We start from the raw sequence: 25,692 nt of genomic DNA, 5'->3' as shown, positions 1-25,692 counted from the left end.
ATGGAAGTTTCCAGGCACTTATGTAGAGAAGGGGTGGGGAGGGGTGGGGATGGGGAGGGGGGATCACTCAGAAGGGTGGTGGAAATGGGTGATTGACTGACTGATAGCTGTTGATGACCGCAAACGACTGCAAATGGTTTTGCATGAAAAAGCAAGGGTTGAGATGGCTGAAGATCACTTATCATGTATAATGAGATAAGAACCCGATATCTCTGTTCAAACCAGGTCCCTCCATGGTTTTGAGCTTGGTGATAAGTTGCAATTCAGCAACTTCTCTTTCCAGTCTATTTCTGAAATTCTTTTGTAGTAAGACAGCTACTTTGAGATCTTGTATAGAATGTCCTGGGAGATTGAAGTGTTCTCCTACTGGTTTTTCTGTCTTCTGGTTCCTGATGTCAGATTTATGTCCATTTATCCTTTGGCGTAGGGTTTGGCCTGTTTGTCCAATATAGAGAGCTGAAGGGCACTGTTGGCATTTGATGGCATACACAATGTTAGAGGATGAGCAATTAAATAGTCCTGAGATGGTATGTTGGATGTTGTTGGGGCCAGTAATGGTGTTGTCTGGGTGTATGTGGCAGCAAAGTTGGCATCTGGGTTTATTGCAGGCTCTGGTACCAGTGTCCATGTTAAGTCTGGTGGTTGTATTATTGTGGGTGAGGAGTTGTTTAAGATTGGGTGGCTGTCTGTAGGCAATGAAAGGTCTTCCTCCCAGAGCTTGAGAAAGGGAGCGGTCATTGTCCAGGAGAGGCTGTAGATCTCTGATGATGCGTTGTACTGTTTTAGCTTGGGAGCTGTATGTGATGACTAGTGGTGTTCTGTTATTTTCTTTTTTGGGTCTGTCTTGCAGCAGGTTCTCTCTAGGTATCTGTCTGGCTCTGTTGATCTGTTGTTTAACTTCATCAGGTGGATATTTTAGTTCTAAAAAGGTTTGCTGTAGATCTCTTAGGTGAGATTCTCTGTCTGTAGAGTTGGAACAGATGCGGTTGTAACGTAAGGCCTGGCTGTATACGATGGATTGTTTGGTATGTTTGGGATGGTAGCTAGAAGCATGTAGATATGTTTGTCGGTCAGTTGGTTTTCTGTATAAGGTGGTGTCTATACGTCCATCCTGTATTTTTATAGTAGTGTCCAAAAAATGTATTTCTTGCATAGATTGGTTCATTGTTAGGTTGATGGTGGGGTGAAAGTCATTGAATGTCTGGTGGAAGGTTTCCAGGGTCTGTTGTCCATGTGTCCAGATAATAAAAATATCGTCAATGTATCGCAGGTACAGGAGAGGTTTGAGTGGGTAGGAGTTAAGGAAACGTTGTTCTAAATCTGCCATGAAGATGTTGGCATACTGTGGGGCCATGCGGGTGCCCATGGCTGTGCCGCTGATCTGGAGGAACAGGTCATCACCAAATTTGAAGTGGTTGTGGGTAAGGACAAAGTGGCAGAGTTTGGTAGCAAAGTCCGCTGTGGTTTTATCTGAAATGGTGTTCCTTATGGCTTGTAAACCATCATTGTGTGGGATGTTGGTATATAGAGATTCCACATCCATAGTGGCTAGTATAGTATTGTTAGGAAGATTGTTCAAATATTGTATTTTCCTCAGAAAATCTGTGGTGTCACGTACAAAAAAGAACTGAACAAGATTATTAAGGAGCTACCCCTACACATCCAAGAACAGATCCTCACAAACACACCAGCGGAACCTCGGCCAGGAACTTTCTATCTTCTACCCAAAATACACAAACCAGGAAACCCAGGACGCCCCATCATCTCAGGTATTGGCACCATTACAGTGGGTGTTTCCGGCTATATGGACTCTGTTCTGAAACCATATGCTATCAGTGCTCCCAGCTACGTACGTGACACCACAGATTTTCTGAGGAAAATACAATATTTGAACAATCTTCCTAACAATACTATACTAGCCACTATGGATGTGGAATCTCTATATACCAACATCCCACACAATGATGGTTTACAAGCCATAAGGAACACCATTTCAGATAAAACCACAGCGGACTTTGCTACCAAACTCTGCCACTTTGTCCTTACCCACAACCACTTCAAATTTGGTGATGACCTGTTCCTCCAGATCAGCGGCACAGCCATGGGCACCCGCATGGCCCCACAGTATGCCAACATCTTCATGGCAGATTTAGAACAACGTTTCCTTAACTCCTACCCACTCAAACCTCTCCTGTACCTGCGATACATTGACGATATTTTTATTATCTGGACACATGGACAACAGACCCTGGAAACCTTCCACCAGACATTCAATGACTTTCACCCCACCATCAACCTAACAATGAACCAATCTATGCAAGAAATACATTTTTTGGACACTACTATAAAAATACAGGATGGACGTATAGACACCACCTTATACAGAAAACCAACTGACCGACAAACATATCTACATGCTTCTAGCTACCATCCCAAACATACCAAACAATCCATCGTATACAGCCAGGCCTTACGTTACAACCGCATCTGTTCCAACTCTACAGACAGAGAATCTCACCTAAGAGATCTACAGCAAACCTTTTTAGAACTAAAATATCCACCTGATGAAGTTAAACAACAGATCAACAGAGCCAGACAGATACCTAGAGAGAACCTGCTGCAAGACAGACCCAAAAAAGAAAATAACAGAACACCACTAGTCATCACATACAGCTCCCAAGCTAAAACAGTACAACGCATCATCAGAGATCTACAGCCTCTCCTGGACAATGACCGCTCCCTTTCTCAAGCTCTGGGAGGAAGACCTTTCATTGCCTACAGACAGCCACCCAATCTTAAACAACTCCTCACCCACAATAATACAACCACCAGACTTAACATGGACACTGGTACCAGAGCCTGCAATAAACCCAGATGCCAACTTTGCTGCCACATACACCCAGACAACACCATTACTGGCCCCAACAACATCCAACATACCATCTCAGGACTATTTAATTGCTCATCCTCTAACATTGTGTATGCCATCAAATGCCAACAGTGCCCTTCAGCTCTCTATATTGGACAAACAGGCCAAACCCTACGCCAAAGGATAAATGGACATAAATCTGACATCAGGAACCAGAAGACAGAAAAACCAGTAGGAGAACACTTCAATCTCCCAGGACATTCTATACAAGATCTCAAAGTAGCTGTCTTACTACAAAAGAATTTCAGAAATAGACTGGAAAGAGAAGTTGCTGAATTGCAACTTATCACCAAGCTCAAAACCATGGAGGGACCTGGTTTGAACAGAGATATCGGGTTCTTATCTCATTATACATGATAAGTGATCTTCAGCCATCTCAACCCTTGCTTTTTCATGCAAAACCATTTGCAGTCGTTTGCGGTCATCAACAGCTATCAGTCAGTCAATCACCCATTTCCACCACCCTTCTGAGTGATCCCCCCTCCCCATCCCCACCCCTCCCCACCCCTTCTCTACATAAGTGCCTGGAAACTTCCATTTCACTGTATCTGAAGAAGTGTGCATGCACACGAAAGCTCATACCAAAATAAAAACTTAGTTGGTCTTTAAGGTGCTACTGAAGGAATTTTTTTATTTTACTTCGATCCAGACCAACACGGCTACCTACCTGTAACATAAAAATAAGAAGCTTTTCTAGCTTCTGATACACCAGGCATCCCCAAACTTCGGCCCTCCAGATGTTTTGGACTACAATTCCCCTCTTCCCTGACCACTGGTCCTGTAAGCTAGGGATCATGGGAGTTGTAGGCCAAAACATCTGGAGGGCCGCAGTTTGGGGATGCCTGTGATAGACCAATGCACATGGGGGTTGGGGTTTGCAGTCATTATCTACATAAACCAGTAATTCCAGAGTTTTTCATTCTGGACTTAATGGGTCACTCTATGAAGTTGTAAACAAATGACTTTGCCATTGTTTAGTCTAGGATTTTGAACTTTATTTTAAATGGTATGTTTGGAAATGCCAGTGCCATTCAGCCTGGTTCTGGAGAGCCTGCAAATGTTCTCTTTCCAGCAATACTTTGTCTTGACCATAGGTCATTGCTCTGCTACTTTACGAAACCCCACAAATGCATAGGCATTGGATTACTTTGTGCATGTTAACCTTTTCCCAGCAGTTAAGGGCCCTGAAATGGGAAATTATTTCCTATCTTTGGCTTATATTATAGCAAGTCTCTTCCTGGAAATTGAAATCTGCCCATTCCATCTTGCGGCAACAACCATGTAGCTGTTATAAAATGGTCCCAGAGGTCAAAAGAGGGGCACAGTGTTATAAAGTTATTGAGCAATGTGCCCTTGAGAGTATGAACTGTGACTAATGTGTCTGCTTTGCTGTGTTATGTATTTCCCTTCACTGTTCCAGTTTCATTTAGATTCAGTAAAGCTCAGTGTTCTACTGGCACGTTACTGTGACAGATGAAAGACTATTTTAAATGCAGAAATCAAGAAAGAAAATTGACATAGACTACCTGGGTCAAAATCTCAAGGATGTTTCTTATGTGTTTGGTGCAAATAAAAATACATGCTGTAGAGCTCGCCTGCTGGGCCAAGGGGATTCAAGATGGCACTTCACCTTGTTCTCTAAGGCTGTGTTCTTCAGCCTTTGGTCCAATGATGATGATGTACTACAACCCGAATCATCCCTGACCACTAGCGAAGCTGGCTGGGGACGATGGGAGTTGTAGTCTAGCAGCATCTGCAGACCCACACTCAAGCACAGCTCTGCAGGCATGCTTGCACAATTGTGTCCTTCTGTCCCCTTCTTTTCAAACTTATGGAAGAGTGTAGTGATGTCCATAAGCATGCAAAGTTTGTATTGCCCTACCCTGTAATTCTTGGGGACAGCGGGTGGCGCTGTGGGTTAAACCACAGAACCTAGGGCTTGCCGATCAGAAGGCCGGCTGTTCGAATCCCCGCAACGGGGTGAGCTCCCATTGCTTGGTCGCAGCTCCTGCCAACCTACCCCTGTTTCTCATATTTTAAGACATACCCATAAAATAAGCCATAGCAGGATTTTTAAGCATTCAAGGAATATAAGCCATACCCCGAAAATAAGACATAGTGATAGGTGCAGCAGCAATGCCGACCGTGGCAGGAGGAGGAGGAAAAAAATAAGACATCCCTTGAAAATAAGCCATAGTGGGGTTTTTTGAGGAAAAAATAAATATAAGACATGTCTTATAATATGAGAAACACGGTAGCAGTTCGAAAACACATCAAAGTGCAGGTAGATAAATAGGTACTGCTACAGTGGGAAGGTAAACAGCGTTTCCGTGTGCTGCTCTGGTTTGCCAGAAGCGGCTTTGTCATGCTGGCCACATGACTTGGAAGCTGTACGCCGGCTCCCTCGGCCAATAACATGAGATGAGCGCCGCAACCCCAGAGTTGGGCACAACTGGACCTAATGGTCAGGGGTACCTTTACCTTTACCCTGTAATTCTATAGCATTCTGTACATAGGCTGCAGAATAAGTAGAAATGGATTGTTTTGAGACTGATGTGTGTAAGTGAAGGCTTGTTAATGGCCCACATTACTGTTTAAAATTCATCAGAATTCAATTTCTCAGACTGCCTGCTTGACTTGACCAACTGGGCTCTTAAACCTTTTATTTAATGACACTGGTTTTTGTTTTTTTTAAAAAAAACTTTTCCCCCTCCAGGCTTTACCTCAGTTGTTGTATTCATTTGAACACATATGGTAATAGCAAAGAAATTATAAAAATTAAAGTAACAACAATGGTGTTGGGTGTTCAAATATTGCTGATAGCAAAAGTGTTGAGGAGAGCTAGCTCAAAAGGAAATGAACCAGTTCAATTTTGAGCGCAGTACAGTACTAAGAAGTGTCAGCGAACAGAATGCACATAACTACAGTACTGAAAGATAACCTCCTAATGTACTAATTTAGTCACTGTGCTCTGCAGGCAAGGGACTCCTGCAGTTACCATTTTATCAGAAGGTCCATTCTGTGAAATACCGGTACACAGCAATCAGACCTTTAGTGTCGTGGCTCCTATTTTTTGGAATTCCCTCCCCTTGAATATTAGACAAGAACTGTTTCTGTTATCTTTTTGGCACCTAACTTGATCACCTTCCTCCTTCAACAAGCCTTTTAACTTGAGATCTTTCCTAGTCTGCATCTGTACTGGAATAGTTTTAAAGATGTTTTTATCGCTGCTTCCTTGTCTCCCTGGGCTCCTTTGGGAAGAAGGGCAAGATGCAAATAAATAGCACAAATAACACAGAGTGAGTGCACACACAGAAATGCAAAGGATTTGCATGGGTTCATTAATTTCATACTGTGAACTAGTGGGGATATAAGCCAGTCACAGAATGTAGTGGAGATAAATTGTGGGATGGGGCTGCCTTTTGTATCAGGATAACAGCCTTTATCAGGAAAGTTGTGCTATTTCCAAGATTGTGAAGTGCTACCCTTCACACAGGTGAGAGGGGTATCTCTGTAGCACGTAAAAGTCCTATTCCCCTCCCCTCTAGCATACACTTTCCTGGGCTGTTAAGGGACCTGTTGGTCTATATCAGGCATGTCCAAAATCCGTTTGGGGAGCCTAATCCAGCCCATTGGTCAATTTAATCCAGCCCCTGTGGCAGCATACGCCCTGGGGTAAAATTGTAAAAAAAAAAAAAAAGCTCAACAGCTTCAATCCTAAAAAAAAGCTCATCAACATTGGTTGGCCCTCTCACATGTTCACTTCATCAAATCTGGCCCTCTTTGAAAAAAGTTTGGGCACCCCTGGTCTATATGCACCTCCCAAATGACTGTCCACCAGCAGCCATCTGACAGTCAGGGAGCCTAAGGTTGGAGCATGCGGGTATGATGGGCATAAATATGCCATGGTTGGGAGGGGAAGAAAAACAATTACCATCAATTATGATGATAAATCTTAATTCTTTAGATCCTAAAGGCATAAGATTCCCTCTTCTCATGCAGGCACTATAGCTAAGGATGGGTTGTGCCCTCCCAACCTATTTTTACTTTGTCTTTCCATATCTATTAAAAAGTACTAATTGGCAGGCATGCCTTAATACACACAGGGAGAGGATATTGGACCTCCTGCCCTTTAGCTTGTGGTGTATTTTTGGATACTTTTGACACACAATCACTGCCAAAAGCTTCAAGGGCGTACTCAATTGATCTAAAGTTTATTCATGAACGGTGCTAACTGCAGTACCCACACTCTCATTTCTGAGCATGTAGACAGTCTGTCTCCACTTAAGCAGCAGTGTAAGCATTTATATAAAGTATTAATTTTGAGGATTTGTATACTGAATTATTTCACTTTTTGTGTTTAATGTCAGTTGGAGTGCTGTAAGATTCTGTCTTGTCTTATGAAATGATATAGGTAAAGGGACCCCTGACCATTAGGTCCAGTCGTGACCGACTCTGGGGTTGCGCGTTCATCTCGCATTATTGGCCGAGGGAGCCGGCGTATAGCTTCCAGGTCATGTGGCCAGCATGACAAAGCCGCTTCTGGCAAACCAGAGCAGCACATGGAAACGCCATTTACCTTCCCGCTATAGCGGTTCCTATTTATCTACTTGCATTTTGATGTGCTTTCGAACTGCTAGGTTGGCAGGCGCTGCGACCAAGCAATGGGAGCTCACCCCGTCACAGGGATTCGAACCGCCGACCTTCTGATCAGCAAGCCCTAGGCTCAGTGGTTTAGCCCACAGCGCCATCTGGGTCCCTTATGAAATGATATAACCAAGTATCAAATCCATATTTTATTATTATTTAACATGGAATTTAAAATCTCGCTCCCAAGTGCAATGTAGTTTTTTACCTTTAAAAATGTTTTTGTATACTATAAAACTGCTGACTTGGCAATAAAACTTGCATAGATTTTTTTCCTCAGGCAATTGTAATATCGGTAGTTCTCATGACCATTGTATTATAGACTAAACAAGAATAATTTTTCTTACACTAAATGGGACGGTTGTTATTAAATTTCTGTGTGTGCATAAATGCTGAGTGGAGAATCCATGGCTTTCCAGATGTTGTTAAACTACAACTCCCATGAGCCCCAGTTAGCATGACCATTGACCTGAGGTAATGGGAGGATGGTGTGTTCAATATCCCCTGCTGCAGAACCAACACCAGTAGAAGCCATGCAGCTGTTGGAAGAACAATCACACTTGTTGTCCGTGTAGAGCTGGCTTCTTTGTTGGCAGTGGGAAAGTTACTGCATAGCATGGATTATGTATTGGTGCAGAAATAACATGGGTAGTGACAAAGCTACCTTAATAACTTCACAGCTATCCATAATGGTTTGGGGAAGGACATTGATTTTATCAGATATTCAAGGTATATACACCATTGAGAACTTAAATAATGTGACTCTTGGTGTATGGAGTGGTACAAAAAGTATACAGTACTGTACTTGAAACAGAGAAGGGCTGGTTGTGCAGTGAAAATGTGGAGAGTGAGATCTCCCCCCTCCTTGCACTTGGAACCTTTGACATGTCCGTGTTCAATGCAATCAGTGAAATAGTCTCCCTTCTCCTCCTACCTGTCACTGAGAGCCAGAGTGCTGCACTGGCTAGAGTGCTGAACTTAGAACAGGTGGACGAGGGATCAAATTCTGCTCAACTGCAAAGCGCACTGGGTCTCCATGCCCTGCCCCTTCCTCCCCTGACCTGTCACATGTTGAGTGTAAGGCTCTGCATATTCAGCTCAACATGACCAGAATCCTCCTTCAAACCTGTACACTGAATGTGCAAATGCCAGGAAGGAGGGTGGGACTGGCATAAATGGGAGACCTGGGGGTGGAACCAGAATGTGCGCCTTCTACAAATCACACATTCAAAGAAGGCTTCTTCCTATACACATACCACCTGTAAAAACTCTCAAGGCAGGATTCCTTTAAAATAATCCTCTGGCAAAATAAACAAAAACTGGAAATCTTTGTCCTATGTCTTGAAACACTCAGGACGGCCTCTTAGAGATTCAGAAGAACTCTAAGGCTTGAAGAAAATTCTATAAAACATCTGGTAGTCATTTAATGGTTAGGGCTGACTGATCTCTTTATATACACCCTCAGCACTGAATTAATTTTTTCTGTCTTTACTGTTATACTTTATTATATTCTTTCAGCTCCTAAGGGCTGAACATTGAACAATAACCTTCTTTAAAACAGATGTTATACAATTAGCATAGAATTGTAGCAGGTCCCATACATCAACTCAAAGGGCTGTCAGCTAAAGCTGTGTTAATGTGCATGCATAATGCATCTGATGGGAGAAGTGCTTTCCCCCCCTAATGAACAACTTCCTTACAAGATAGGCAAAAATCTGTAACCTCTTGTAGTTATTTCCCTTGTGCAATAATACTCTATGCATTATTGAAAAGTTTTAAAGCAGTTGCTAGTGGTGGAGGAGGGGAGAAGAATTTACCTTGCAAATAATGACGATAATGAAATTCCACAAAGTCATGCTTCATTACTGTTTACAACTTTTGGGGTGTCTTCTGTAGGACCCTGTAGGACCAGGAGGGTTTAGAGCATGATCCACAGTACTACTTTACAGTGCTGATGTGATGAAAATCGTCACATCTCTGTGTTAACTAAGGCAAGCTTCAGACATTCCTGGCTGCTAGATATTACACAGCCCAGAAGCCATACACTGGTACTGTCTTGTTTCTGGTCTGAACTAATTGGAACAAGGCCAGGCACTGCTTAAAAGGAAACACCCCCTCTCTCATTGGAGTCCTAATAGTTTCAGCCACCAGCTTGTTTGGTGATGAAAGATTGTATTCATTCCCTGCCATCTAATCTAGTAATCTCTGGGGTTTTGGTCCAAGCAGAAGATTGGGAACACTGAATTGGGCTAACAAATTATGTGGATGTCCACTACTTGGTAGCAAAAGGCACAGCAGATTATTACTTGTGGTGGGAAGTGGGTTGAGCATGAGACTCAACCCACATTGGGCAAAAGATTCCTGTATAGCAGGGGTGAATCTCCATATCCCGGTATACAAAGACAGTGCTCAACATGGAGTCAAGTGAGATTTATTGTTGACTAAATGCTAATGAAAAATTGCTGCTGGTGATTCAGACTAGAGTGAGGGAGAGTGGATTTAAATCCCCACTCGTGTGGCGCTCACTTGGGGCCATGTGCTCTCACTTCCATGTGCCTCACAGGATTGTGGGGATAAATGGGTGGGTGGGAACCATGTGTGCTGCCTTGAGCTCTTTGGAGGAAAGGTGGGGTATAAATCTCTTTAAAATATACACCTCACGTGTCAAAGCCCCAAGGTAAAGAGGTGTGTCTTCAGCATGTGCCAAAAACTGTATAGTAAAGCTGCCAGATGCACCTCTGGGGAAGGAGTCCCACAGTTTATGGGGCTGCCGCAAAGAATGCTGTTTCACAGGCTACACACACCAAACATCTGAGGGCGGTGGAACCATATTCAAGGAACAGACTTACAGTGGCTGAATTGAGAATGTTCACCCTTCTATAGCAAATGTGTAACTGTACATAATATTGCAAATGGTTTTCTTCCTACGTCAAATACTTTATTCATTTATTTTTTTAAAAGGTTTAAACTCCATTTTCTCACTCCATTGAAGTCAGGTAGAAGCACAGTGTCATCTGTATTTTGTGTATTTAAAGGTTTGTGGATCTGTTTTGTGTATCTGATGAAGTGTGCATGCACACGAAAGCTCATACCAAAATAAAAACTTAGTTGGTCTTTAAGGTGCTACTGAAGGAATTCTTTTATTTTGTTTCGACTCAGACCAACACGGCTACCTACCTGTAAGTGGATCTGTTTTGTTACATAAAAAGCTTTGAGTTTCTGGAGCCCGAGGCTTGGGACATCCCTTAAGAGGAATCCTTCTCAAGATACGCTGTTTCTAGTTCTGGAGGGTTGGGGCAACTCTCCAGAACGGCGTGGAAGTTGGTGCAGGGAACAACTGCAAGGAGAAGGGATTAATTATAATTACCTTTCACCAGAAATGGAAAGGCAACTCAGGATCTGAGCCAAAGTTTCTTTGTACCGGTAGCCTTTGTCAGTAAATTTAATGGGATTCAGAATTGTTACTCTTAAAGTAAAGCCCTTTTACTTTATTGCTCAGAAGAAGCAGAGTAAATTTCCCAGCACAGGCCCTTTGTTAAGCTCCAGGTTTTCTGCTGTTGCAAGTTCACTGCTTTTGTGTTTTTCTTCAGCTGAGAAACTGGACTGTTGAAGAACTTCAAAGAAGACTCGGGGCACTTGACCCCATGATGGAGCAGGAGATAGAAGAAGTTCGCCAAAGGTATCAGTCGAAACGGCAGCCTATTCTTGATGCCATTGAAGCAAAGAAGAGACGCCAGCAGAACTTCTAAGGAAAGCCTGCCAGTAGAATCCATCATCCCTAACAATAAACTGTGTTTCTATGACTACTGTGTAGGTGGATTTCTATTTTAAATGGTCCGGTTTTCACATGACACTAGGCCAAACCATAGCTTAGCATGAACAAATTCCCAGAGAGGAGATGGTGGCTGTGTTCCTACTCTGGTCAATCTGCTGGGCTGCACCGAGCAAAGCCATGATTTGTCCTCTGAACCCAGTCTTGTGATTTAGCTCTCACAGACAAACCACATGCTATAACCAAGGTTTGTCCTATGATTTGGAGAGAGCTAAGCCATGAGCCCAGGTTCAGAGGACGCACTAAATCAAATCGCAGCTTAACTCAATGCAGTGCAACAGCAACATGACCAGGGAGGATCAAAATGCCTGCTTTGTGTTAAGCCATGGCCTGGCCTAGCGTTGTGTGCAAACGATGGCAATGTGTTAGCAAAGCAAGCCAGTGGCTGCTTCCTCCACTTACTGTAGCACCTTTTCAAACTCAGGAATGCCATTATGTGAGTCCTCATGAACAGATTATGCTTGTGTTTCAGTGTTAGATGTGTTCTGAATAGATTGCATGTTGCTTCAGAAAAGTCCTGTTACTTTTGGAGCATATGGAGGAACAGTTGGAAACAGACTAAAAGAATGTTGGTGCTCAGATGGCCAGTTAGTCTCTCAGGCCTGTTTTCTGCCTTGTGGGTTTATCTCATACTATGGTGTAAGGCTGCCTTGTTGGTTCATGAAGAAAACAAAGTAGTTAAAACACTTGTCTTTTATTGGATGCACTTAGGTTGGACTGCAAGGATGCAAACGTATGCTTCTTTTTGTGAAACTCCTAAGTGCTTGTGAAACCAGAAACCTTGCACACTTGTCTGTTCGCCTAATTTGGCCCAATAAAAGATGCATAGCTTAACTTCCGTATCTTCTTTATGCAGCAACCACTTTGTATTAAACTGCTCCCTCTTTAAACTTCCCCCTGTTACTGTTTAATGGTACTCTGGAAATAGGTTTTTAAAACAAAAGTGATTCACTGGCAAAAATATGCAACCTGCTTCAGCGTTTGAAAAGGAATATAAACTCTTTTTGTCCCTTCCAAAAGCCTCTAAAAGTCCCATGCCTTACATTCCCCCTTTTAAAGCATTGAATTTCAGGCTTATATTTATATCCTTTCCACTGTTTATGAGTGAATGCGGATAACGTTTGAGTGATTTCTTGGTATTTTTTAAATATATTAATGTGAAACCAACCCATCACTCAAGAGAACGTGAATCCTACTTTGTATTTCTTCAGAATTCCTTGCAGCAGAGGAATGTCAAAGTACTTGCAACTCAGGAAATTAGGAACTCTCTTGAGATAATGAGAGGTTTGAAATATTTAAGGAATTGTGAATGTTTATGGGCTTTGCTATTTTGAGCTTAATTTGTTTGAGGCTTGCAATATTAGTTTTGAATTTTAAACTAGAACGTGTTTTTCTGTTTATTTGGAAAGGTTAAGAATGTCAGTTAAGATTAAAATAACAATCTGTTGGCTCAAAAGAATAATTTCAAAATGCCCTTTTAGAAAAAGCTTGATGTGTCAAGCTTAATAAAGCAATTTCATTCATTTCTAAGCAGCGGGATTCCTGCTAAAATAAAGTGTGCGAGAGTCTGATGCTCTGTGCAGTTCTCACTTGTTGCTGTTGGATTTGCACAAGAGAAATTTATGATGGAATGTGCCTGTGATTATTGGCCTCCCCAGGTTTCACAAGTATCAGAACACAATGACCAAGCTCTGTAAAAAGGCCTGTTGCTTCAACGTGTGAATTAAGGGAGCACGAGAGTCTTCCAGTCCAACAGCAGCCCCACTGTGCCTCATAAATTGCTCCTCAGAGGGTCCCATGACCTTCAGAGGGTGCATAGGAAGTGGGTAGCTAAAATGTCACATTTGTGACTGGAAGGCGACATGCCTGTTGCATCCTATGGCCGTTAATGCTGTGCTCTAGTTGCACCGTAGGCCATGCATTATTTTGCATGTGGTGAGTGTGACCTGAATCAAGTTTACGTTTCATGAGCTAGTGGGGAATGGTGAAGTCATCCAAGCCCTTTCTGCTGCTGAAGGAAGTTTGTCATCATTATAAGCAGAGCCCAAGCTCTTTTCAAAAATATAGGGAAGCATTGCTGTTAAGACTACCTGCTGCAGAGCAGTAGTTTGATTGCCAGTGTTTCTTTTTCTAACGACCTGGCCAAGGATATATTAGGCTTAGCCCGGATCAGGGATGGGGAGCCTCTGGCCCCTCCACATGTTGTTGTGACTCCCAACACGCAAGGACGCTGGGAGCCAGTGCCCAGGGATGATGGGAGTTGTAGTCCAGTAGCAGCTGGAGGGCCACAGGTTCCCCATCACTGCCCTGGAGGGGGGGAAGCCCTACCTGCAGATATTAGCAAACCAGTTGTACAAGTTCAGTGACAGAAAGAGAAGTATTAAAATAAATCAAAGTAATTATGTTCCCTGTAAAGCCATGCTGATCAGCTACTCTTCAAGTATGTACAGTTTGCAACGCAAGCTAACCTTTTGAAAGACTCGTCTTTGTTAATGGTTCTAGCAAATAGAAATCTGCCATGAAAGGCTAGAAAGCCAGTCATTTGCAATTTAACTATGGAGGTGCAAGCAAAGGGGTAAAGTGAGGGGATGCTACCTGCAGCAGAAATGTACTTCATTTACTGCGCAAGTAAATTTATTTTGCACACACACCCCCATCTACTGTTTCCTTGCTTTAAATGCAATTTCCGACTGTGTGAATCAGGTGGGAGGACCTTTCTCAGTAATCTGTGAAGCCAGATGGCTGCTAAAGTGGGTGCCTTGTGCCTCTGGCTATGATGCCTACCCCACAGTATGACACATTCAGGTATTTAGGTGACTAACTTGCTCTCACATAAAGGAGATGGTCCTTTAGCTGGGAATCTTTGCCTTTACAATATGTGCCATGGTAGCAGGGAAATACATGTGTTTGGGATGTCTTGTCTGCAACCAGCCAGGCTCTTAACGAGTCTCCTAATATTACTATTTTTGTTGTGGAAGCAAGTGAACGAAAAGCACAGCAGTCTCAGTAACATAGTCTTCACCTCTTCTCTCCCCCCCCCCCGGCACCATCTAAAAGATATGAGAATGAATTGCTGGATTCCTGCTATTGTAGTTCAGCACACCAGCAAGCCATCTTCAGTAAATTCAGCCTAATCAAAGACTCCAGCTCTCATTTTGAATTCTTCTACAGGAATATATCACTTCATCTATCACCCAGATTGTAATTTTAGGGACTTCTTCTGAAAGAATGCTGTCCAGAGCAAAACAGTGTTTAAAGCAAGGTATTCATATACTTATGAAATCTCATTCTTATGGTTGATGGGTCCATAAACACAGCTTGAAGCATTCCCGATAAGCTGCCATCTTTTCTTCCCACCACCCTAAATCAAATGTTTGTTGTCGGTTCTGTGAGAGACTTAAATGTGAAGTTAGTCGCTTTAATGTTTTGTAATGAAGTTAGCACATCATACCCAATGTAACTTGAAATTTCTCTTTTGTAGAGATTTGTCTGGTTTGTACATATTAGAAACCTTAGTTTGTATATGTATGAAAGCAACTTTTTTATTACATGTTCCTTTTGAGTATGATACAGGAAGTTCTTTGTTTTGAGTTTTAAACACCTTGCCTTATTTGTTTAATAGAACAAAATAAACTGTTCCAATAAAAAGAAGTTTGGTTTTTATGGTTTACCAGTAAAAGATACAGATGTGATCTAAGTGTATGATAACTGATGTTTCCACGGAACAGGATCTACTGGAAGATATTGGGATGATTTGCAGTACATTTGCAGAGTTTGTTGATTCTCAGTTGTTTAATGATAGGAGCAAGAGTAACAAAATTGATCTACTGAAATGAGGAAAGCTTGGAATGACCAGGGGTGAATGTTTTTGTGAAAGGACTGTGAGTTCCAATTAGTTCCAGTACTGAAAACAAAATTCCTCAGTTCAAGATAGTTTAAGGCTAAAGCTGTGTTTCTTGCACTTATTTCTAATTGGTAGATTCTAATTGGAGATCCTGCAAGCCTTAAGTCTATTACCACCTAGTGACTAAAATGTGCATTGACACTTGCCATACAATATGTATGTCTACTCAGAAGTAAGTCTCACTGACTTCAGTGAGGCCTACTCACAGATAAGTGTGTATCAAAATCTATACAGTTGTACCTTGGATCCCGAACACTGCAAACCCGTATTCCGGTTTGCAAATGTTCTTTGGAACCCAAACATCTGACACGGCTTCTTTGGCTTCTGATTGGCTGCAGGAGTTTCCTGCAGCTAGTCAGAAGCCATGCCTTGGTTTCCGAATGTTTTGGAAGTCGAATGGACTTCCAGAATGGATTCCATTAGACTTCCAAGGTACCACTGTATCTCGGTCCATGTTCATTACCTTAACTTCTCAATGGAAGGCTCACTTGTGTTCCAGGAGGATGGATTCAAAGACTGTCAAGAAGACATTCCAGAGCTCTTTCCCATTTGACTTTATTGCAGCTAGTTTGCAAGGAGCAATTCAAGGACACTGTCAGTCAGCATCTGAGCAGCCAGCCAGCAACTAAATACCTCCAAAGAAAAACTGGGAAGAGAGAGAGGCATGCTTGCATGTTCTGGTGTGTCAGGATGTGAATGAGAGCAAAGCATTTCTAGACCAAACATCTCACCAAAACAGCCTCCAGCTTCAACTGTGCTTTGCTGAACAAAAAGACCTGCAGGCATTTGAAGATTGTTTTGTGCAAACTATTGGGTTGTAGCAATCTGCAAAATTGGCAGGCATTAGCCATATGAATAGGGAGACCATGCATACAGAGGGCAGTCTTCTATTTGAAGGGCCATCAGAGGACAGACATCTCCTTGAATACATCTTCTGGTTGAAGTGTTGCCCATTCCAAGGCTGGTTCAAAGATACAGAACTCTTGTAAGGAGAGAGCAGCAGGCAAGGCAGGATTGAGGTGTTTGGGAGTTGTGGTGCAATTCCCCATATAGGGTCTCCTTCTCCCAGAAGCAGAACACATGGAATAAGGTATCACAAAATAAGTCATGTAGTGTTTTTTTAAAAAGTTACAGCATAATCTTTTGTGGACTAACAAAAAATTATTGGACCTGTAGAGGCTCAAAAATTTCATCGAACTTGATTTGAAAAACCTCTTGAGCATGTGTAGTTTCACGTTTTAAAATCACTTTCACTTAAGTCATTGTTTTTGCTAACTTCATCCCTTGGGCCGGTCACCAACTCTCAGCCTGGTCTACTGCCCATGGCTGTTGTGGAGATATATAGGGAGCAATTTGTGCTTGTAGGCATCAAATTTTTGTTCCTTGAACCAGTGTTGCATTTTTGTACTATGAAGCACCGTGTTTTAATGTTCCCTTCTGCCCAAATTAGCACAGCTAATTGGCTTCAACCAATCTTAATCTGGCCTGTTGCACATTCTAGATGCATAAATCCTGCTTGCGTTTGATGGTGCTTGCTCCCAAAGTAGTGTGTACAGAGGACTGATTCCTAAGGAGCTATTTTAGGCCAGTAACCACTGGGGATGGAAGGCTAAGGAAAGCAGGACCAGTCCTGCGCCCTCCTTGAATGCTTTTGCCTGGCTGGAGACATGCACACCCCTTTGTTTTTTTGTGTGTGGCGGTAACATAGCTTACTATACAAAGTTAAGAGTCACACCTGTTGCTGCAAACTCTCTTTTCCTCTGACCCCACCTACCACTGGCATGCATGGAAGGTTTCACCATGAGGGAATGAGAACTGAAAAATACCCTTTCTTCCTAAGCTAGATTTGCTTTTTTAAAGCCCACAGCAATTGTGCAGATCAATGCTTAATACGTTATTGAAAATGGAGCCAGCCAACTACAATTTGGCTTGACTAGACTGCAATTCATTCTCCTATACATCTCTGGCTTCTGCACGAGTGCATGGTAGGGGAAAGTGGCAGCAAGAAAAATGACCGTGGGGGACAAGAAGCCCCGTGTCTATCAACCCAGTGGATCTTACTGGAGCAGAGGAGTCTTGCTTTTAAGGGTCTCTGAAAAGCGCTCTGCCTTTCTTGAACTCCGCTTGGTTTCACAGTGCAAAGCCGTAACGCAGCGCCATGGTCCTCTATTAAAGTGCAGCGGCCAGAATTGCAGCTTCTGTGACTGGAAGATGGCGTGCTAATGGATCTTTGGAAAGACAATAATGTAAAATGTATTAAACCCCTGCCCGCTCAGTGGCATCAAGGAGTGAAGCATATATTCTCCTTGTGGCAAGAAGGACCTAGGGCACTTAAAAGAGTGTGGAATTAAAGTAGACAAGGTTCTAAATAAAAACACTTAAGATGGCAGGCGGGGAATCCTTAAAGCAGGGATGGAGAAGCTCTACAGATACAGCTGGACTGTAGTTCCCATCATTCCTGATCGATGGCCAAGCTACATGGGTGTGATGGGAGGAGGCTTAACAGCTTCTGGAGGAACCATCCCTGGCTTTAAAGCGTGTCTCCCTTAAGAGTTGACCTTAAGCCAGGAGTGAGTAGAGGCTGATCTAGAGCTTCTAGACAGAAAACATTTCAGAATCAGTCTAGGCTCATCCAGCTGTTGTCTCCAGGATTCAGTTTGTACCTTTCAGCACAAGATTTCCCAAACTTGGGTCTCCAGCTGTTTTAGGACTACAAATCCCATCATCCCTAGCTATCAGGACCAGTCATCAAGGATGATGGGAATCCAGCTGTTTTCGGACTACAGTTCCCAAGTTTGGGAAGCCCTGTGATCTTTTGGATGAAGGGCGGTATGCAAATTAATTAATTATGCCATTTCTATGCTTGTTTCCCTCCTACACACACACACACACACACACACACACACACACACACACACACACACACACACACATTGATTGCTTGGAGAACTTAATTGCAAAATTCCAATTTTGAAGGATGGTTGTGTTTCTATTCTTCTATTGTTCCAGAAAGTACACATTTGATAGATTTTCCTTTAAATGCAAACTGAATCAAATCTCTCCTCCACCCCTAGTCCTCCCTCTCTCATGGATATATGAAGATGCCTTATTGACAAAAAGTGTGAGTTTTAATGGAGAAAAGTCAGTATTGCAGGAGATATGCCAGCTTCCACATTTAATAAGCACAGGGGGTGGGGTGGGGGGAATTTCACTTTCAAGAAATCAGTTCCTCTAACCAGAGGCATTTTCTGTTCCTTTGACAGTTTCTTGGTAGGAAGTTACTTGTATCGTGCTTTGCAGAGCCCCTGTAGGGGATAAAGGATAGACTGGCATTGATGATTGAATCTCCTCTGTCAAGTTAGAATCTCCTGGACCTATGGATTTTAATTCCCACAATGCCTAAAAGGCATCCATTTTTAATAACGGCAAAGAAACCGGTGCCAGAAGGGATATATTTCTTATTTGTGTTTATTAGTATTGAGACTTTCATGACAGATGCTGAAATTGCATTCCATTTAATATCAAGAGGAGGAACGTTCTGTAACTTAAAAGAGAGCACCTTGCTTTGAGGTGATCAGCAGAAAGCGAGCTCATTCATCTACCAAATATGAGTTTCACTGAGGGTAGACAGCTTCTGTTCTCTTCCTCATGCCTACAAAAGTCATACCAACACTGGGTTGCCAACTTTTCAAGGCGCCCCTGCAGCTATGCTTTTAGAGGTGGTTTGATCTGTGGCAACTGGAAGAGGGTTAAATCTTATCTTGATGTTACTTTTAAAAACCCTTCATTTGTTAATTTCTACAGATCAAAGAACTCCTAGAGGGTGTCTGGGGGTCTGGCTCCACCAACCTGTCAAAGTGGCCTTTGTGGGTAGGGGGGAGGTCAGGGTCTAAGCCACTGACTGGATCCAGTTCCCCAGCCCTGGTTAAAAGAAGAAGAAGAAACCTCCTCCATCTACATGGAAAAGCCAAGTTCAGCAAGTTCAAGGGTGAGTCCCTTGGCCCTGTTGGCCGATGGCCATCTAGACCAGGCATTGAAGCTTTAAAATTGTACCACATTGAACCAACTTAATTTGCAGTTTCTAAAACAATACATGGACTCCAATGTAGCTACCCTTTGGAAATTAGACATCTCCACTAATTCTATTATTAGGTTTTTAAATAAAGTGAACAGGTTATTTAACTGGCTAGAATTACACCACAGCCAGCTGTTTCAGCATTTTGTATTTAAATATAGTTCTTCTAATTTTAGGTTGAGATAGCTGGTTCCCACAGGCTGGAACTAACTGCACTTGGATGAGTTATTTCTTTAAAAGAATAAAAGTGAGGGTCACAAATGACTGGATATTTCCTTCCACTCCTTGTTCTGACAGTTCAAATCACTATTTTATTCTATTTTTAAGGGTGTTCAAGTGCAGTGGAGGACAGGGGCCCCTCGACTGATGGGAGCTGTAGTTCTGCAACATCTGGAGGACCACTTTTGACCTAAGTAGACTGGGAGATGGATAATGCTTCCTCGGGGCAAGAGGCACTGTTGTCCATACTTATAATGGCAGGCTCACTTTCATAAACCTTGACCTAAAAAGGAAATAAGACCAGCGTTCTTACAGGAGGGATGGGGAACCCATGACCCTCCAGATGTTGAATTGCAGCTCTCATTATACCCAACATCTTGCTGGCTGGGTCTGAGGCCAGCAGATCTCTATAATAGACCGCCATCCAAATATGGCTGCAATCCTAAGCACACTTACTTGAGACTATGCCTCTGTAAACTCAACAGGACTTACTTATTCTGCCTAAATATATATATATGATTGCTCTGTACGTCTGTTCTCTCCTCCACTGTGGACATCAGTCCAGGGTTTTTCTCCCTCATCCATACCCTTTCCCTCTCAACATTTGGCTTGATGGAGGGTTTTGGAGGACTCAAAATCTTGCTCATAATTTTGGGTGGTCTGAACGAAAGAACTGTGCAATGGGATTTTGAAATGCTTCCAACATGCCAACCAACAAACCTTCCCAAGCTTTCCCAGTGTAAAAGTGGAGACGAACAAGAAAATGATATTCATTGATGGGTCACTAAGATCTTTAATAAAATATACCATATGCATCTCATGCATAAATATAAAATTACTATTGTACATGCTTTTTGATGATCTTGTTGCATAACAGTTTTCCTTAGCATATTTAACTGGCATCTAATATCAAGTACATTTTGCTACCCAACTATATTGAGGAGCAAATGGGTACTCCCGTATTCAAGTATCTGTAGCATCCTTCTTCAGCAATTACTTCTCACAACAATGAGCAAAGTCTGGACCATGAATGACCCCATTTGCTTCTTAAGAATGGAAGACGGTGGCTCTGATGTTCATGGCTAATGTAATGTCCATGACTGTGTTTCTCTTGGAGCCAGCATGAGGTGTGATCTGATGTATTGCACTGTAGTCTCTTGGCTTGAAAGGAATGGGGCAAAACAGCTGGTTTCAAGACTGTTTCTTTAAAACCGAGCTATACGAAAGGTGGTTAAACACTTTACACATACAGATATTTTTTTTAAGTGCCCAGTTCCCTCTTTAGGTGAGTAGGGTTGGTGTTTCTACACGTAGGAATAGGCATTTGCACGTACATTAAGCAAAACATGAATTCAGAAACTTTACACACCATCTTATGAACATGTATGGTGACCAGGGCTCATCTCTATGCTCTGAAATCTTTCCTTGCTGCTTTGGACAATCAGGATCAAAGTAGACACTGTATCAAATGTGTATCTACATTTGAGCAGCAGGTTCTAGAAAATGCAAAAAGCCGCTGTGAGGTTGGGAGACGGGAGTTTAACAGTTTAAAATGGCTCCTTCAAAGCTGCAAATTGCTTTGGTTGCTTTGGAAGGAAAGTTCCCATTATTATTATTATTATTATTATTATTATTATTATTATTAGTTCTATTTTCTATACTGCCCTTCATCCGAGGATCACAGGGCAGTTTACAATATAAAAAAGCACAAAATTGGTGCCCATGGGAGCTTTCTTCCCAATACAAACAGCAGCTTCAGGGGAGCGATTTTAACCTGCATGCTGCAAAGAAACGTTTGATATTGAATCTAGTTTGGACCTAAGGCATCCTTTGGGGTGATTTCACTCACGCCTGCACACACACACACACACACGGCCACAATATCAAACAGGACTTGAGCTACACAGGGAGCATTGTTCAGCGCTGCACCACCACTGGAAGAAACAAGAAAAGTGAAAAAGCAGAAGACATGTCCCCTTACCGTGTTTCCCCTTTTTTAAGGCGTAGCCATAAAGTAAGCCATGGCAGGATTTTTAAACATTTGCTAAACATAAGACATACCCCGAAAATAAGACATACCTCCATGCCGTGTGGAGAGAGACCGCCGAGCGCCCCAACCAGCCAGTGGGACTCAGAACGCTGGCTGCAGCAGCAGCAGGAGGAGGCCTGCCGGCTCGGTGCCTGGAGCCAGCTGCTGCTGCAGCGACGAGCGCACAGAGCACCCGAGCCAGCGGTCTTGCCCCCGCCTGGCCCAACCGAGGAGACCTGCCTCCCCGCCTCCCAGAACCAGTGGCTGCAGCATGGAGCGCGTCAAGCGCTCCGCAGGACCGAGCGCTTGGAGTGCTCTGTCGGGCCAGGCGGAGCGCCTGAGCCAGCGGCCTCCGCCTGGCCGGACCGAGGAGACCTGCCTCCCCACCGCCCAGATCCGGCGGCTGCAGCGTGGAGCGCATTGAGCACTCCGCAAGACCGAGCGCTTGGAGCGCTCTGTCGGGCCGGGCGGAGCGCCTGAACCAACGGCCTCCGCCTGGCCGGCCGAGGAGACCTCCCTCCCCACCGCCCAGATCCGGCAGCTGCAGCATGGAGCGCGTTGAGCGCCTCGCAGGACCAAGCGCTTGGAGCGCTCTGTCGGGCCGGGCGGAGCGCCTGAGCCAGCGGCCTCCGCCTGGCCCGGCCGTGGAGACCTGCCTCCCCACCGCCCAGATCCGGCGGCTGCAGCGTGGAGCGCATTGAGTGCTCCGCAAGACCGAGCGCTTGGAGCGCTCTGTCGGCCGGGCAGAGCGCCCGAGCCAGTGGTCTCCGCCTGGCCCTGCCGAGGAGACCTGCCTCCCCGCCGCCCAGAACCGGCACAGCGCCAAGCGCTTGGAGCGCCCTGCCGGGCCGGGTGGACCGCCTAAGCCAGTTTTTCTTCTTCTTTTTTCTTCCCTTTTTGTAATGTACAGAAATGCAAACTATAGCTTATCATCATCATTAATTAATGTACAGAAATGTAATGTACAGAAATGCAAACTATATCTTATCATCATCAGGTAATTTAAAAAAAGGCCCCCCCACCGAAAATAAGACACCCTGTGTTTTTTTGAGAAAAAAAAGTTGTAAGACGGTGTCTTAAAAAAGGGGAAACACGGTATTTACTATGCATTTCATTTCCTCCCAGATGCTCAAATCACAATGCTTTTCTAAGGGGACAGTTCATGTGTTTAGTTGATGCACACTCATGAGCGATTCAATTTCACTTTCTTGGTTACACACAGAGAGAAAAAACAAAAATAAACCAAGGCTGCAGTCTTAAACCTGCTTACCAAATGAGGAAGCCCCACTGAATTCAATTCAGACTTGCTTTTTGTAGCCCTCTTGTGCTGTTAGCATGCTGTCATTTTTCGCCAAGTGAAAATGGGGTGTGGGAACAGAAACAAACAGCAAAAAAAAAAAAAATCAGAGGCAACAACACAATTGCAGAACCCTGGTTCTTTAGTCATTGCAAAAAATAGCCCACATTTCTGTTATAGAGGGGGAGCGAAACCTCCATATAAAGAATGACAAAAAGCCACACAGGAAACAACTTATTTTTTACTTACATTTAAATCTTGCCTTGCTTTCTTGCTCAGAGCTGAATTAGCTTCACAAACTCTCTCTTAAGTTACAGCGAGAGCTGGTGACTTATCAAAAACACCCGCCAAGCTTCATATCTGAAAGGAATTTAAATCTGGATCCAACTTCCCTGCCATTCTAGCTACTATAGTGCCATATACACAGCTAAAGTGGATTCAATGTCGTTGCAACACTATGCTCTTGCTTGGGTACGTCCCTTTGAATTCACTGAGGCTTACTTCCACACAAACATGCATCATGGCTGGGTTGTAAATCATTTCTGTTTTGGAAAAGCATGCTGTTGAACCTAAATGCTGGTTTTAAATAAAAGGACTGGGTGGAGAGTACAGAAATGACCTTATTGGATTTGCTACCCTGCCTTCTCTAGAGAAGCTCACCTGTTGCTGATATTAGCAAATTTTCTGCACCAGGCGAAAACCTTTCTAGTTCCCCTTCTAACATCTGCAAGTTTTAATGTTATTATCGTTTCTGTTTTATAACTTGCCTTTTGCGGTTTTATAATTTAATGCTTTCTCCCTCATAAACCAACTCAGAAAGATTTATTGAAGGCTATCGTATAAATTCTGAAAATAAGCAAAATAAAATCAGAGCAGGGGACAGATTTGTCTGACTGTCAGATGACGTATAATGTCCAGTTTGCTAGCTAGCTGCGAATTGGACCAAACGCCGAATTAAGTAAGATTCTTTCAGGTCTCTAATGATTGTGCTCAAACCAATGGATGTTTGGCTCTGAATCACTCCAATTCAGTTAATGCTCCCCATGTGGCCCTTTCAGGTTGAATTTTCCATTTTAGCAGTAAGAGTATCTGTAAACATTCAATAGCATCACATGAACTCAGTTAAAGGGCAGTGTTTTGGTCTCTCTGATGTTTTAAGAACCTGTGCCATCATAGCAACCCAATCACTGATAAGGGACAGCTCACTAACTCAATTGGCTTAAGCACGCCTAACTCTGTTCAAGTTTAAGCCTTAATCATAATCATGTGCATGGAACCGAATATTTGCTATCCTGCAAATATTATCAGTTCTCTCTCTCCCACTTCTGATTACCCAGCAAACCTAGACAAAGGACGTATGTGGTCCTCTTTGTTCAAATACGCCAAAGGTGAACTGCTTGCATTTTGTTCATGAAAACACAGCCTTGGCGCTCAAAGCTCTTATGCTGACAGAAGGAGAGGAACTAAAGCAATTTTCATCATTATAAAGAAGAATGGCAAAGGCATTCTGAACTCCAGCGCTTGCCCTGATCGGTTCTAATCTTGGAAGGGAAGGCTCTGAGATCATTAGATCAGCCCTCGGTTATCAATATTGCAGCTTAATGCAGTTTTTGGCAACTCAGGCCACAGAAGCTTGAATTCCTCTTGACCTTTCTCACCTCTTCCCTCTTCGTAGCACTCACAGCTCTGGGAGGCAGACACATTAGCCTGCCTGCTCATGACGCCTGCTGATCTGGGAAGGACACTCGTTGGAAACCACCAAGATTTCCTCCCCACCTTTGTTTTGTTAAAGGGTAGACCAGTCTTCCCCAACCTGCCACACTCCAGATGTTTTGGACTACGACTCCCATCAGCTCTAGCCAGTGCAGCTGTGCAGTATGTTGCCTGTGGCTGATGGGAATTCTAGAGACAAACATCTGGAATGCATCAACTCAGGGAAGGAAGGGGTAGACAGAAAGTCACATCTTTGAATATGTGCATTTGACTGCATCACAGCCCCGTCACAGGAATTGCCAATCACACACTATTGTCACATGATGGAACCCTGAGCATAAGAAGAGATCTGCCGGATTAGACCAAGAGGTCCAACTAAAACAGGGTCCTATTTCCCACTGTAACTAGTCAGGCGCCCCTGGGAAGCCCACAAGCAGTAGATTTTCTGGTTGGTGGCAGGCAATAATCATGCTTTAATAGAGCATCAAGTCAATTGACCTCAATATTGTGTACACTGACTGGCAGCAGCTCTTCTGGCAGGCTTCTCTCCCAGCCTGACCTGGAAATACTGGAAATTGAACCTGGAAGCTGCCCAGAGTGGCTGGAGCAACCCAGTTGGGTGGGTGGGGCACAAACAATAAAATGTATTATTATTACTACTTCTACTATGTTGCTTCACAGTTGCTTGCCACCACTTGGCACCCAAAGGCATACCTGTCACCATAAGGGGAAAGTAACACTTATTTGTGAGGGACTGGGAAATATGTGGAAGTATTTTGAGGAACAAGGGGCTAAGGGTTTAAGGCAGGCATCCCCAAACTTCGGCCCTCCAGATGTTTTGGACTACAGTTCCCATCATCCCTGACCACTGGTTCTGTTAGCTAGGGATCATGGGAGTTGTAGGCCAAAACATCTGGAGGGCCGCAGTTTGGGGGTGCCTGGTTTAAGGCATTCATTTGTTTAGGGCAGGGGTGAGAGACCTGTGGCCCCCTCAGATGTTGCAGGACTACGACTCCCATCAACCGCAGCAAGCATAGCCAGTGGTCA

At 43.5% G+C, this 25,692-nt stretch overlaps 1 protein-coding gene across 2 annotated transcripts in view; it reads left to right on the top strand.

The window, feature by feature from the left end:
- STK4 (serine/threonine kinase 4) overlaps positions 1–15,056 on the top strand; it is a 72,276-nt gene extending 57,220 nt beyond the window's left edge. For both annotated transcript variants that reach the window (XM_035122210.3, XM_088674596.1), the window contains one exon: positions 11,167–15,056. In XM_035122210.3, the coding sequence (XP_034978101.1) occupies positions 11,167–11,325 (159 nt within the window). In that variant the 3' untranslated portion in view covers positions 11,326–15,056. The remainder of the gene's footprint in view (positions 1–11,166) is intronic.
- The last annotated feature ends 10,636 nt before the right edge of the window (positions 15,057–25,692 follow it).

The sequence above is a fragment of the Zootoca vivipara genome, chromosome 7, assembly GCF_965207765.1.
Source record: "Zootoca vivipara chromosome 7, rZooViv2.hap1.1, whole genome shotgun sequence".
Lineage (NCBI taxonomy): Eukaryota > Metazoa > Chordata > Lepidosauria > Squamata > Lacertidae > Zootoca > Zootoca vivipara.
Note: the sequence above shows the minus strand (reverse complement) of the source record. Positions and strands in the feature narration are given on the sequence as shown.